At 40.5% G+C, this 15,254-nt stretch overlaps 1 protein-coding gene across 1 annotated transcript in view; it reads right to left on the bottom strand.

The window, feature by feature from the left end:
• HUNK (hormonally up-regulated Neu-associated kinase) overlaps positions 1–15,254 on the bottom strand; it is a 73,224-nt gene that overhangs the window by 39,120 nt on the left and 18,850 nt on the right. Inside the window, exon 2 of the mRNA XM_072398155.1 lies at positions 5,699–5,939. Coding sequence (XP_072254256.1) covers positions 5,699–5,939 — 241 coding nt within the window. The remainder of the gene's footprint in view (positions 1–5,698; positions 5,940–15,254) is intronic.

Genomic DNA, 15,254 nt, shown 5'->3' with positions numbered 1-15,254 from the left:
TGGAGTAGCAAGGAAAAGTTCAGCTGAGGCAGAGTGCTGGACATGCCAGACGTGGCCAATGCCGAGCTAAATCTTATGACTGGCCCGCCGCTGAAACTCCCTCTTTATTGAAATAGCGCCACTACTAAAATTCCCGGCATTATTTGCGCTTATAAAACTGTCCAATGCGGGGCCACGCATAGGGAGTGAGGCCGCTGGTCAATAGACGCGAGTGATGCCGGGAATTGTAGTAGCGGCGCTATTTCAATGCAGCGGCTGGCCAGCTGCAGTTCATATTTAGGATTCCTTTGGGGGCCAAAAAAGGGTGTTTGGGGGCCAGATTTGACCCCCAGGCCAGAGTTTGACACCCTTGTTTTAGGTAGATTGATGGTTTTGTCAAATCTAATGTCTACTAGTGATGATTGTCTACTTATGATTACCTTAAAATTGTTGCTTGTTTGTTGCACAAGGTTGTTACCCCCATCTCATCACCAAATCCCCAAAAATGTAATTAGCTGCTAGTTGGTAACTCACTCCAGCAGACGCCATCACTTTTAGGTGAACTGACCTTTTGAGCAATCTGCAGTGCCATGGTAACTTGGCTAACTTGAGATCACCTTGAGATTCACTTACCAAGACACTGTACAGAACAGAAACGGCTATCAAGATTTTATGTTTATTAACAAACAAGATAGCATATTCTCGCTCTAATAAGGGCACGAAGGGCACATTCTGCTTCTATTCTGAGAATTGTGAAGGAAATATAAAAGATGACAAGACTCATCGAACATGCTTGTTCTTCCCAGATATAACAAGATGTTCTCCGTTATGACGCAGGCTCTAAGACATAGTACCTGGTACAAACAGTTAATCAAATGCTGGACCTTGTCATGGGAACTCAAGCGACACACGTCTTTGCCCATTCTTAATCATCTCATTACATTCGAGTATCTGGTGCCTATTTTTAGAAGCCATTTAAACGGGGCCTTCAAAACAGTGTAGAAGAAAGATAGGATTTGATTCTCTTGGGAGATTTGCATGTTAATATAGATGCAACAGAAAAATTACACATAAAGTAGATCAGGAAATAACAAATCATTTATCAAAGCAATAGTCAATTCCTAATAGGTAGGTGGCCAATAACCCTAAATTAAATATGCCAAATAGGATGTTTTCTTTTACTATTAGGGCTTTCTTCTAATCTAAGTGAACCCTCCCTCCAAAAATAGGCACATAGGTTGGGTAGGGGTCTACCCAACCTTAAAGTGGACTTCAAAAAAGACAACACCAAACTTGTTCCCTGTTCAACAGGTATCAGTAGAAGGATATTTCATATGCTTTTCTTTGCCTCCGTCTTTCACATTACTGTCTCTTTAGATGTAGCTGAGGATCAGTGAATCTGTAGAACTCAGTAGAAGAAGATTCTGTGTCACAAGTGAACGTTTTAGCTACTAAACTTTGAAGCTCTGGGCATGGTATTAGTCCTCTACTAGGTTTTCATTGCTGTATGTGTTTTGACCTGGTGATGAAATATCGAATTTTTTAAACTTTTCTATGTCTAAGAAGGGATTTTCATCCCATTTCAGACAGATTTTCTCTCAAACCTTGCTGTGCCTGTGATAACTCCCTAATGGGGTAGCTAGCTAAGGTTCTAATAATATCATATTAAAAAATAAAATAATGCAATCAAATGTTTGGCTGCAGATGCAACTTAAGAGTCTCGAAAGCTAGAGTAACCAATCACGTGACAGCTCATCACTGTTAGATCATATAAAGCTGATCTCTGTAGGGTTACTATTTGCTCTGTGATAGACTGTAACAAAGTCTACTATGAGTTATTGCACCATAAAAACTGTACGTGGTATATCCTCTGTGCCATAACCGAAAAAACTGAAAATAATTCTCTTGTTCCTACATAATAGCTGAAGATATTTATTTTATACATGGCCTGTAACAGGTTGTTATGTCTGGGGCCTCATCCTGTACGGCTGTGAACTTCTGCCCTGTATTAAAGTATTATCCTGAGTTTTCTTATAGACAGTAATGGATGGATCAGAATAAATAACACGTTTAAGTCTTCCCAGGTGTGGGATTACTGCTGAGGTGTGCACGTCAGCCAGCAAATCTGGAACAGTTCAACAGGAACTGAAAGGTTTAAACTCCAAAGCTTTTATGGAAGGTCCACTGGACCTCAAGCATAGGATATCATCTTACATAATGGATCTTCCCAAAAGGAAGCTTATCCTAAGTGTACCTATCACACCAGAAGCACAGCAAGTTGCTATTGTTTTTACCTCATTTTGAAAAATTTGACTTTTATGGTTAGATGCTTTTTGGGCCACTGGTATCTAAAGTAACCCCAGACAACCATCCAAATGGCCAACAACTACTTACAAAATTGTTAGAGGTTGGACAAGTTTCTAGCCTTGGTGGCTTCTGTAAACTTATAAAACTTTACATGGACTTTGCAGACTGTGACCCTGTAGGGAAGATTTTACCTAACTTCTTGTCTTGGTGACCATATCGAAGATAAGCAGATACCTCCAATAGGTAAAAAGACAGCAACAGGCACCCTGCAGAGCCTAAAATTGGATTATGGAAAGGTCATCTAAATACAAACGTAGAGGCCCAAACAATGAATAAATTCTTGCGTTTTCTTAGGAAATGTCATTGAATAAGAAACACTTTGGATCACTTGTTCGACGTTCTTTTTTTTTTTCACTGTCTAAAACAACTTAATCACACACCCACTGGCACATTGTTTAACAGCTTTTGTTCTGCCAGGTGTGCTTTGTACAATGTGCCTTAAGGTGTATATGGGACTACAAGGGCCTGAAACAGCTACAGGCAGTTCCTCTGGGATTCTTACTATCTAAGAAGCGCTATCTTGGCCATCTCTCATTGAGGTGACCCCAAGGAAAGGTCAAGCCAAGGTACAATCTCCACATACTGTTTATAATCCATTTACCTTTCAGATATTGTCAGGAACTAAAACGTTGCATTTTCTTGGAAACTCGGTTTGCTACTCCAATAGTATTTAGGATGTAACTAGCTTAATGTAACAAAGTTGGTACATTAGGTATTCGTAAAAAACGTCATTGTGATATTCTCTTATTCTGCTAGCAGTCATTTACATGGGGATTCCTTCATTTAAAACTAGTTACTTTTTCTAAGTATTGCTCCCCTCTTATATTCAGGATATTTGATCATTCTACCTACCCTTAGCTACTTCTTTTGCAAAGCAAAATTTTATATTTCATAATGCTTCCCCCTTCCATGTTGCACAGTTTCACTTTGCTCTATCTCTATTCAGCTCAGCAGTCAGGAGGGGGAAGAAGCAATATGCCCCAACCTGCCCCACTCATGTAATAGTATGAAGACAATCAATATTCACCAGCACTGGTTCCAAGGTGGGCAAGTAGCGTGTCACATGTTCCTCCATACCTGGACCTACTGGGCATTTCTCTGCCACCCCTTGTGGGAACCTTGGGGAGCTCAGTAAGTGCTGCTGGGGAGGGGTAGCTTAGGATAAACTATCTATCTGTGAAATTGAAGAGATTACCCAGAGCTTAAATGTCCTATGAGATATGAAGTGGAGCACCTCAAGTCTGAACTTTGGGGTTGGGCACCCAATAGGGCCCATGTTTCCAAGTTACTGACCTGTCTGTTCCAAACTATACCCCAAGACCAGGGCTGCCATCGGGGGAGAAGGGGGGACAACTGTACTATACCTCAATCAAAAGAGCTTTACTTTTGAAATCCTGGAATTTTTAGATATGGAGGAGGGGAGCCCAGGATGTCTAACTAGTATGGATCCCAGAAATATCTGATAGTGGTGCTGCCCTGGATTATTGTATAGTGAACATGTACACCTCAATGATGGGCCAATAGTGAACTAGATGAGGGGTCAGAACTGGAGATAATTGCCCCAATTTTGCAAGCTTCATGCCCATCTACAGAAGATCTGTCAGGTCATGCACAGGGTGCCAACTGCCCATCTGATTTCACCCCACAGGTACCACAATTGCTTGAAAATCACAAGACAATGTTTGATTGGTATTACTGCGGCGTAGCTATACTTAATTCTAGCTGTGCCCCCTACTTTGGTACTATATCAGAGCTCCTGCCCACAGAGTATGATCACAGCGATATATTAAAACACAAGAATACGTATTTACCAGCATAATCACTTCCAAGGAAACAAGTGGATCTAAATATGACGAAATTGGGACTGTAGTGTGCCGGAGACCCAGAACCACTGGGTCAGGTACCCTGGCAAACCTCAGTCCCAATTTTATTACATTTAGTACATTGACATATTACATTGACATGTTTTTATGTTTGTTAAATGAAAGAAAACTCAATATAGGTCAACAGGTGACAAAAGCTGAATCCAACCTGCAGAAGACAAGTTAAAGTTGGAAAAGTTGGAGCAACATATCAAAGGATAAATCCCAGGAAAACAAGAATGGTCAGACCTAGGGTCAGTTTAATGTCTCACAGGGGCCATTGTAATGTAAATTGAGTCTCTTTAGGCAAACTTATCAGATTTCAGGCGTAACAGGGAAGTCACAGTATCATGTGGACACCCTGCAAGTTGTTAACCAAAAACAATATCAACATGTGAAGCCATTCAAACAAAATGTTTCCATTGATGCAAACATAATAAATCAGTTAAATTCCATAAAAAGAAACCAGGCTTTTATAATGGCCACAAACATGACAACAAAATGTAGATGCTGAACTATCTTGCAATTAAGTAACTGATTGAAGGATGTGTGGTCAGTTCTGCTGGATCTATTGCAATTTTTTTACATGCATTACTATTAAGTATTACATGCTTTACAATCACCCAATCGTTGTATGATCCTACATTGGATCCTACGTGAGCTTAGGTTACCTATGATCAAATCATACCTTATGCTGGCCACCAATGTATCAATATGATCACTAAATGAATCAATCTTTATCTATTGATTGCAACTTTCATCCATAAGTGGATGAAAAAGAAATTGGATGGGATGCAAAATTCTGCAGCTAAAGTTTGGAATGTCCGTTACACTTTTTGAGCTTATAAAAGTAAATGTATTGTCCACATTAGATTCAACAAATCGATTCAGCCTACCTCAATTAGCCTATGGCCACATCCCAAAGTTATAACCACAAAGAAAGGAGAACCTGAGGGTTAGCCCAGTAAGGGGACTTTTAGGGCCAACATTCCTTAACTCCACAAATTTGTATCAAAAAACTATAATATATGTTATAACTATACCATTTACAATAAAACATATTTTAAAATGTGCAACATATAGGAACAAGATTATTCTGCCTGGGCTACCAACCCAAAGGGCATACCCCACAGCCTTTCCCCATGGATATCGTGTTGCACATTTTTAAATATGTTTTAATCTAAATGTTTTTATAATACATCCAATAAAGGTATAGGTTTTTTTATACAAATTTGTTGAGTTAAGGAATGTTGGCCCTAAAAGTCCCCTTACTGGGCTAACCCTCAGGTTCTCCTTTCTTTATGCCCATTAGAGTCAGCTAAAATGATGGGTAAGTTTTTTTTTTGTAATTTAGGGTAGATGGTACCTTGATGCATGTATGGCTAGCATTGGGAGCCAGCACCTTTGTTATCACATGTAGTGCAATGTCAGCATATATAAAAGGTGCAATGCATGAACATATATCACAGACATATACCGTGGTGCCTTACCCTCTCTCCGGTGACCACATGCAGCCCCTCCCGGACTTTGGCGAAGGATCCCTCTCCCAGCTTCCTCCCGATCAGGTAGTTGCCCACCCTCTTGGTGTGCTGGAAGTTGCGCAGAGTCTCCCGGGACACGTTGCTGACACAGGCCGGCAGGAACGATTCCTCCACCGGTATCGGAGCCTTCTCCCCGAGCAAGAACCTTGGCGGAGACTCGCTGAGCCCATCCCCGGCTGCGGCCGGCATCCTGCGGGAGACAGAGGGGCCACAAGTCAGAGCAGCCCCGGGGATCCACTGCAGGGAATCTACTGCAACCAGGGATCTAGTGGGTGCTGGCACAGGGGGGAATCCGCAGCAATGAGGAGTCACAGCCCTGGCAGAGATCGGAAAAGTACAGCCCTGGCACAGCTAGGCAATACACACAAATGAGATGTATTAGGAAGAAGCAATGCAAAGTCCTGGCACATAAAGGGGGCAATGAGCAGCTCTGGATAGTCTGGGGTATTCACAGCAATCAGGCTTCTGGTGGGTGCACAGCCCTGGCAGGGGTCAGCAAAGTATTGGCAGAGCTAGGCAATGTACAGAAACCCTGGTAGAGATAGGCAATTTACTGCTATGAGTCCTGGTACTGCTAGGCAATGTACAGCAATGGGTCCTGGTAGAGATAGGCAATGTACAGCTATGGGTCCTGGTACTGATAGGCAATGTACAGCAATGGGTCCTGGTAAATGTACAGCAATGGGTCCTGGTAGAGATAGGCAATGTACAGCTATGGGTCCTGGTACTGATAGGCAATGTACAGCAATGGGTCCTGGTACTGATAGGCAATGTACAGCAATGGGTCCTGGTAGAGATAGGCAATGTACAGCTATGGGTCCTGGTAAAGATAGGCAATGGGTCTTGGCAAGGCTAGGCAATGTACAGCAATGAGTCCTGGTAGAGATAGGCAATGTACAGCAATGAGTCCTGGTAGAGATAGGCAATGTACAGCAATAAATCCCAGCAGATCTATGCACTGTACAGTCCTAGGGAATCCACAATCAGCCTTTTAATAGTTCTGGAAGATCCGTACAATCCTCAGCAATGAAGCTTCTACAATATCCAGGGATGGACCAGCAGCATTGTGCAGTAAAGTGACTTTGCAAAGTGATCTTCCCAGATCCAAACAGTGCGCAGTGCTCCTTTATGTGTTTTATCAATGGAGTGTAGCAGCCACAATCAGTGGGTGGCTGCACTACAGGCACATGATGATCCCTTGCTTGTTCGAGCTCTGTAGTCCTAATGAATGCACAGGAGGAAGCAGGCAGTACAGAGGTGCAATGACTGAGCCTCCCCTGTCTAAAGAGCCTCATTCACTCCCAATGTGCAGTAATTTAATCCCATCACAGGCGGTGGGGAACAGATGTGATCTAAACTCAGCACTCTGTACAAACCCCTTTCAAATCCTTCCCCTCCCCTCCTGTGCAGCCAGCCAAAAGCCTGCAGCCTTCAAACACTTCTAAGTCACTTCTTTATTGGAATGGGAGGGGAGAGGCTACCAAAAATAAAACCCAGTGGTCACCCTGGCCCTGGCCACAAGGCACCGCTCCCTCACCGGTCACCCTATTGTGGGATCTGGAAATATGCTATTGTTACCCTAAAGTCTAAATTATAGCAGGAACAAAAATAACTAGAAAAATAAATGTCATGGAAACAAGTAGAAATATGGTTGTGGTTTCTTTTTTTATCCAAAATAAATACTTTACAAGGAGTAAAAAAAATGTCAGATGAGGTCATATTTTTGAATAATGGTAGGACATTTTTGCACTTGGACACTTTTATGATTTGTTTATTAAAAGACAATAAAACATTTTAGCATGTTTTTAGTGTATTTGGTCTGATTTATTAAAGCTCCCCAAGGCTGGAGTGGATACACTTTCATCAGTGAAGCTGGATGATCCAGCAAACCTGGAATGGATCTGGTCCAGGATTCAAAAACATTTGCCATTAAATAGCAACTGACTTTGAAGAAATTCATTCCAGATTTGCTGGATCCCAGCTTCACTGTTAAAAGTGTATTCTCGCCAGCTTTAAAAAATCAGGCTCATTGTGTCAAAATGTATCACAAAGCAAGACATGTTTTACATACTTTTTTTTAACTTTTTTCCTGTTTTTGCTATTGCTTGTCATGTGACTTGAATAACTCACTTATTAAAAGGTATAGTACATGTTTGTGCATTTTCCATACTTTTATGTACCAAAGATGCAACAAGAATGATTTTTAAAAACCTGACACCTACTCTTTAAAGCAATGCACTGTTATGAAGAACTTCATAGATTACAATGTTGTTGTTTTTAATGCAATATAGCGTGTTGTAATAGTGCAGTGTAGAACACAAAGGTGTAAAAGGGCCCTAATGCCTCCAATTAGACGCTTTCCACATTTTTCGGTCAGAATTAAATGCCATTTTTCTTTTTATATTTAAAAAACATTTTTGTTTTGGATAGAATGGACAATGGATAAAACTTTGATCGTTTTTTGGTTCTGTTTGTGTTCATGTGTGGAAGATTCCCATTATTTGTCCTGGAGATCACCGTCAATGGAACTCATAGTGAAGGAATAGCTAAAAAAAATTGCTATCAAAAAGTGAGGTGATACCTGTGTTAAGTAAAATTTAAATTGGGCACATTTTCTTTACCTTCTTGAAAGCAAGTGAAGGAAAAGTTCTCCAATGGGGCATGCAACAACAACAAAAACCTCCCTACATTATCAACTAGAAAGGTTTTGGCTTAAAGTGACACCTTCAGGATTGTTATAAGCCTGCATCCATGTGGTGTAGTGTTTTTTCTCCACCAGCTCATACATGAAGTCTGAGTCCCATACGGTTTTTAGGGTTGTAGGAAGCAAGCACAGCGTTCCACAGGGGGTTCGGGGATTCTGCACTCTCACATGAGGTCACAAGACTCACTATTCCTTATAACCATTTCTTCTTTTGCTCTAATAGCAGCTTTTAGCATAGCAGCAGCATTTTAGCATAACCATTTCTTCTTTTCCTCTAATAGCAGCTTTTAGCATTAATTTTTTACTAACATACCCATAAAAAGTAAGGGGTGGTTCATATACAAAATGTGGTCATCATTCCAGTGTGCATAGGTCAATATGAGGTCTAAATCTAATACAGCTCCCCTGTATCCATTGCAGAGATTCAATCTCATTTAAAAGAGCACTCAAACCCGTTTTTTTCAAACCCGCCTACCCGTCTTTTTCTACTTTTAAAACCACCACTACTTCCCATCTCTACATATCTCCCCTCCTATTGTGTGTTACTTCTCCCACCTTCTAAATTGTAAGCTCTTCAGGGCAGGGTCCTTTCCTCTTCCTGTGTCACTGTCTGTCATTTGCAACCTCTATGTAATGTACAGCGCTGCGTAATATGTTGGCGCTATATAAATCCTGTTTAATAATAATATTAATAATATTCATCCTTATACTTTTTTGTGTTTATGGCAAAAATTGACGCAGCCAATTGGAGCCTAGGAAAAATCCCCTGCATCGGCAAGAGAATTGCTCATACAATGGCTGCATAAACTGTTTATTTATACATGACGCAAATTTCCATCACAGTTGCATTGATTGCATGATACAAATTTCCATCACAGTTGCTTAAACTATGGCAGGCATTGTCTACATGCTATACATGGATAAACTATTGGCCTGAAGTGGTTTAATAATCATTATGGTCCTTGTATGGGTTTCTTTAGAGTAATCCTGTAAAAGAAAAGAAATGTGCAAGCATGTGGTTGTCATTTAGGCTTGTAAATAAAATAAGATTTGACCTCTAATTCCAACCGCTTGTTTCTTTTTTCTTATTATTTTAAAGGACTGCGGCTGCATAGCAATGGTGTGATTTACCGGCTAATTGTGCCCAGGCTTTATTTTTATAGGCCCCTGTCTACAAATATATACCACCGGCTGTGTGATAGCTTTATTGCCGTGACGTGGGAGTGTGCACGGGCCTAAATACAAGGCTGTGGCGAGTTAAGTACTGCCTGCATTAAACATATATGAGAAGAGGAAACTGCTATTTTTATATTTATGTTTCATACGGCTCAGCGTTCATTTTAACAACAGGGCGTTCTGGTTAATGGGTATGACATGACCGTGTTGGGAAAATAATAAATGTAAATGGTGCAGCGCCAATAAGTGGTTTCCTAATGGTGGAGATGATTTAATAGGATTGCTTTGACGAGACATTCTGAGTTATGTCTGACTAACAGTATGCAAGTCATCAATAATGTTTTTTTTCTTTCTTTCATGTACAATAAATAGATCTGAGCTGGCCTAATCTATTGGTCTGTCATCAGGTAATAATACGATGAGTTACAAAAGGATTCCTGATTCCTGAAGAGGTGTTTGCTTCCAAGGCCCAGTGGGGCTTAATCATTTATTCACTATAGGCCTGATTAATTAAAGGTCTCCAAGACTGGAGAAGATCAACTATTACTGGAGAAAATGGGTCATCCAGCAATCTTGAAACAGTTCTGATCTAGGATTGATCAAATAGCAAATGATTTTTGTATTTGAAGTTTGTTCGATCACCCAGATTCTCCTATGATAGTCTATCTTCTCCAGTCTTTGAGAGCTTTATTAAATCAGGTCCAATGGGTTTACCTTTAAGGCAAGGTACACTGGTTCTCATCCGATAATTGGTTCAGAGCTGATATCGGACAAGAATCTTGCGTGTGTACAATGCTCATTGTCCATCGTCCGAACGACCATCCTGGCAGATCCAAGGAGCATGGACGATAAACTATTGTAACAAAAGTGAAGGAAGAAAGAGTAGATCAGGAAAAAAGGATTGTGAAAGATCTTTTCCAACGACAATTTTTGCACGTGTGTACTTAGCCTAAATTCCTAAATCTAATACACGATTGTCTTTTAGCAATGAACCTCTGAATGTTCTCCTCTTCAGGAGATTGCCCTGAAGATTACTATAAGCTAATGGTCAACGTATAAACAAATTGGGATTTTGGTGTACTAGGTTCCTTGATGTTGGCCTTCATCTTTCAATTGTTAGATTTTGATAAGGGAGCAATTTGCTCTATTAGGGTCATTGATAGGCTCCAGGAACAATATATGAAAACCATAGGAGAGAGAAGTGGGTTGCAGATGTCCAGGTGGCAGATTGCAGATTGTGGTCAAGAAGTAATTTATTAATTATGACAGTTATGCAATTTTTGAGGGTCCCTTTGTTCAGGAATGAATACTGTTGGACAGGAAAGAATCCAGACAGGAGATATGGAATATGTATATATATACAATATATATATACTATCTGTTACTATGTTCTAAGCCAGTCCAGAACCCTGAAAAATCATCAAATTTAAACAAACATTGAGATTTAGGACTACAATACTCGACTGTTGTTCTGTCTCCTGTATTTCTCATACACAAGGTTATTTTTGAAAGCTCTGCAAACTCTATGACACCACTATAAAAGTTGAGTCAAATTCTTAAAGTAATTGTTTTGACTTATGTAAATTATAAGTAGTATCTTTGGAAGTGAACCCGTTGTATAGTTGTACTTGGCTGTAGCTTTGCACTTATCCGCACAGTCAGGACCTCCTGTGCCTTTTATTCCCTGGACTGGGGTCAGACATTGACTCACCACCTATTTCTTGTGACTACAAATCCTGCCCCTCCTCTATTTAGTCTGGAATTTATTGTTCTGCCTACCTAGGGTGTCAAATGCTCACATCTGATCTGACTCTCAGAGATGAGAATGCAATATAAAAGCACATTTGGACCATAAAACAGATATTCTGCCCACCACTGATTCTATACACTGTCTGAATTCAGTTGTCCTTCTTGCTATTGGAAATGGACTTGTACAGTTTTAAATTTATTTAGACCTTAACAAAACCCACATATCATAAAGACATCAAATTCAGGACCCCAGCAGTACATGCTAGGGCCATGGCCAAAGTGGTGGCCCATATGTATAAAATACATCGCCCTCCATTATTTTTTCCCACTTGCAAAACTGGAGAACCAAAATGTTCCATGTCATATGAAAGGAACACGTCAAGCCTCATTTTGCTACACAGAATGTACATTGAGTGTAAAAATCTGAAATGTCAGACAGAAGAACAAAGGATGCAGATAGGGACTTGAAATTCATGGCATTGCACCTCTATAATTAGCATGAAGCACAGAAGTGATAGACAGACTGAATGGCATTTTCTATCCAACAAAAGAATCTTCTGCATTTTAAAATGTAAAATTTCATTTTTTCATGTCTTTAGTTCCCTATTTCTGAAGTCACTTTTTCCACTTTTTTATATTTGGTTTAGTGTTTAGCATTAATTTGCATTATGTGTTTATCTATGCTGAGATTTCACACCATTTAATAGTAATTTGGTGTTATGCTCCTTTGATTACAAAAGGAGGAAAAAGCAAACAATAGGTGGACCTGCTTACACCTTATTTAGTTTAATTAGCCAGTGCTAGTAATTACATTGTATCTTGCATTTTAAACTGCTGTTTTCCTGGCCACAGGGGACAATAGTTATGGCTCTATAATAGGTTTATGGAAGGGTTTGTTCTATTATACCGTAAAATGAGTTTAAACTTTGTGGTAAGGTCACCTTTGTGTAAATAACAATAGCAAAAAAATTACTTTTTAAAGCTACGTACACACATCCAATGGTTTTCGCCCAATAATTGGCTTAGGGCCGATATCAAGCGAGAATCTGAGGTGTGTACAGCGCCAGTCGTCCGTCCCATGAACGACTGTCCTGGCGGATCCACAGACAATGGACGACTAATGATCCTAATGCAAGGGAAAGGAGAGAGCACGCAGCGGGGTGCCGCTCCGTCGTTCTACCCCTCCCCTCTCCATTGAGCAGGACGGTGCTGTATGTAGTGTCGTGCAGTGCTAGTCATTGGAAAGGATTGTGAAAGATACTTTCCAACGACTATTATTGCACATGTGTATGCAGCTTTAGGCTTAGCATTGCAAAAAGTCACTTGAGTCAATGGTTGTGACCGGAGGAAGCCATTGACTGGAGGAGAGGCAGATTATGAAAACCATCTATGGTGGACCCAATGAAAGCTGTAGACTACTACTACTTTGCTTAAATACCACTGTAGGAGCACCGGGTCCTGTCACAGTCTTCTTCCTGGTGGCTGAATATCTACAGAAATAGAATGATTGGTACCCAGTTAAAAAGATATGTTCCAATGGGTTTATGGAACATGACAAGTAGTCTTTATGACCCAATCTTTGCAAATATGTACAGTCGCCCCAAGAATTGTATGTACTCTAGCAAATAGTTATAATACTAGGTTTATGGAATCTATGGTCAGTAATTCTTTAAGGTAAACCAATATTTAGATTAATGCACCTGAAACTTTAGAACTAGTTAGGTCTACAAGGCCAATTTATAGCTAAACCAATACTCTTTAGGATAAAGCCTCCACGTTTATTGGGCATTACTGACACCACCACAATTAATTTGGCAGCCCAAAAGTATAAAGAAATGACCAATATTGCATAATGATTACTCAAACTGACAAAGGTATAATACTGATATATAATAAGAAAATAATATAATAAGAAAAAAATAAAAACCTGCTGATAAAACCACACAACAGTATGCACTAAGGTTCAGCAGTCTATTGATATCCTTTGGCTATGCAGGTACTTTGAGATGGGGCTTGGAGCTCTCAAATACCGGGTTGAGCTTATCTTTTGGTTAACTCCTCTCTTAAAAGCTTTTCTCTATAAATCCTGTCACTGTGGAATGTGCTCTTCAAGATACAACTCATATACAGGCCCTAAGATGTCACATTTAGAAGAAATCTCTTGGAGATCCTGCTCACACACCCTAGGCTGTAGAAGTTTAACTGAAATTCAAATGCAATTCCTATTAGCATTTGAATTGGTGCTCTTGTATAAACAGCTGGATTAAGGAACATGTTAAGCGTGTCTCTGAAAAAGCAGACATGGCTGGAGCTTTAGACTAGGAAAACATGCCAGAAAGTCACCCAGCTCATCATAAAACATTTGCACATGTGTACTGATGTGTTCTTGGTCCTGTTTTTAGGAGGCCTGCCGGTGAGGGAGCAGAGATACATCTGGTTTGTGGCAAGTGAAAATGATGCACGGGAACTGGAAACACTTCAGGTCATCGAAGGTTTGATGTATGGTCTGGAGGCAGATGTTGAACAACTGAAACTGTATGCCTCAATAGCACCAGAGCACATGATGGAAACCAGGCTGCTGGAACCAACATGCAACTTTCCTAGATCTGGAGTTATAAAAGTGTAACTCATTAAAGTGCAGTTCCAGGAAACAAGTGAGACTGATCCACGAAGAGCTAATGCTAGCGCCAGAAACTGATCTAAGCGACCAACGCCTTATTTAATATGATAGCATCCACAGAAACCGTCTGTGGTAGGCTTCATTGCTCTGATTGGTTGTTATTACAATATCTGGTTAAAATTGCCTGAAATGCGTAGCATATGCTATATAGATATCATTCAGCAGTGTTTGCTGTAATTTTAGGATGTCTAGGCCGCTGGTGCCTAACCTCCAGCTCAAGGGCCACCTGTAACCTTTTTGTACTTGTTATGTGGCTGTGACCCCAGCAGCTTTTAATGGTACAGAAGACATAGATGTGTAAATGGTAGTACTTTGTTACCTCTATGAGCCTGATTTATTAACACTCTCCAAGGCTGTAGAGGATACACTTTCATCAGTGAACCAGCAAACCTGGGTGATCCAGCAAACCTCTAATGGGTTTCTTCTTTTCTTGCAAATGTCTTGAATCCTGGACCAGATGTATTCCAGGTTTGCTGGATCACCCAGCTTACTGAAGAAAGTGTATCCACTCTAGCCTTTGAGAGCTTTAATAAATAAGGCCCTATATACTCAGTCTTGTAGCATGTCCCTGTTCTCTGACTGTCATTTCTTATACTATGTTTGCAGTCTCTGACATCCTTTTCCAGCATTACATACACAGTACATACATTACATTACATAATATACAACATAGGTGGCACTGGGGTGATGTCCGGAGTCACAGTTGAGGGAGGGCCTGGTAACTTTTTAAGTTGACAACCACTGGTCTAGGTAAAAAAAAAAACAGCTGCCTACAGCTGGCCTTGGCCTTTGGGGTGACATTTGGATGCTCCCCATGTAATAGATCAACTGATCGGAACCCTAGATTAGGATTAATTACATTTCACAGATTCAATAAAATGATTGAATAACCTGGGATATACTTATTAGGGATGAGCAAGAATGCCTCTGAAAGTCTTGCAAAAATTTCCCCGATCTTCCGATGAGTCCGCCAAATTTCAGCAAACCAATTTCGCGGTGCAGGTTCCCACGGTCCCTGGGCTGTACTTATTGATAAGTACAGCCCAGTGACCGTGGTAACCTGCGGTCACAGCTGATTGCAGGCACGCAGCATGTCTGCTCTTCATACACATGTGTTCTGCAGTCTTTTTTATTGCTATAGGTAGCCTGGTGGCCTCCAGCAGTCTCGGACTATGATTTACCCATTAGAATAAATG

The sequence above is a fragment of the Pyxicephalus adspersus genome, chromosome 1 (genome assembly GCF_032062135.1).
Source record: "Pyxicephalus adspersus chromosome 1, UCB_Pads_2.0, whole genome shotgun sequence".
In the NCBI taxonomy this organism is placed as follows: domain Eukaryota; kingdom Metazoa; phylum Chordata; class Amphibia; order Anura; family Pyxicephalidae; genus Pyxicephalus; species Pyxicephalus adspersus.
The sequence above is the reverse complement of the archived record's forward strand: the minus strand, read 5'-3'. Positions and strand labels throughout refer to the sequence as shown.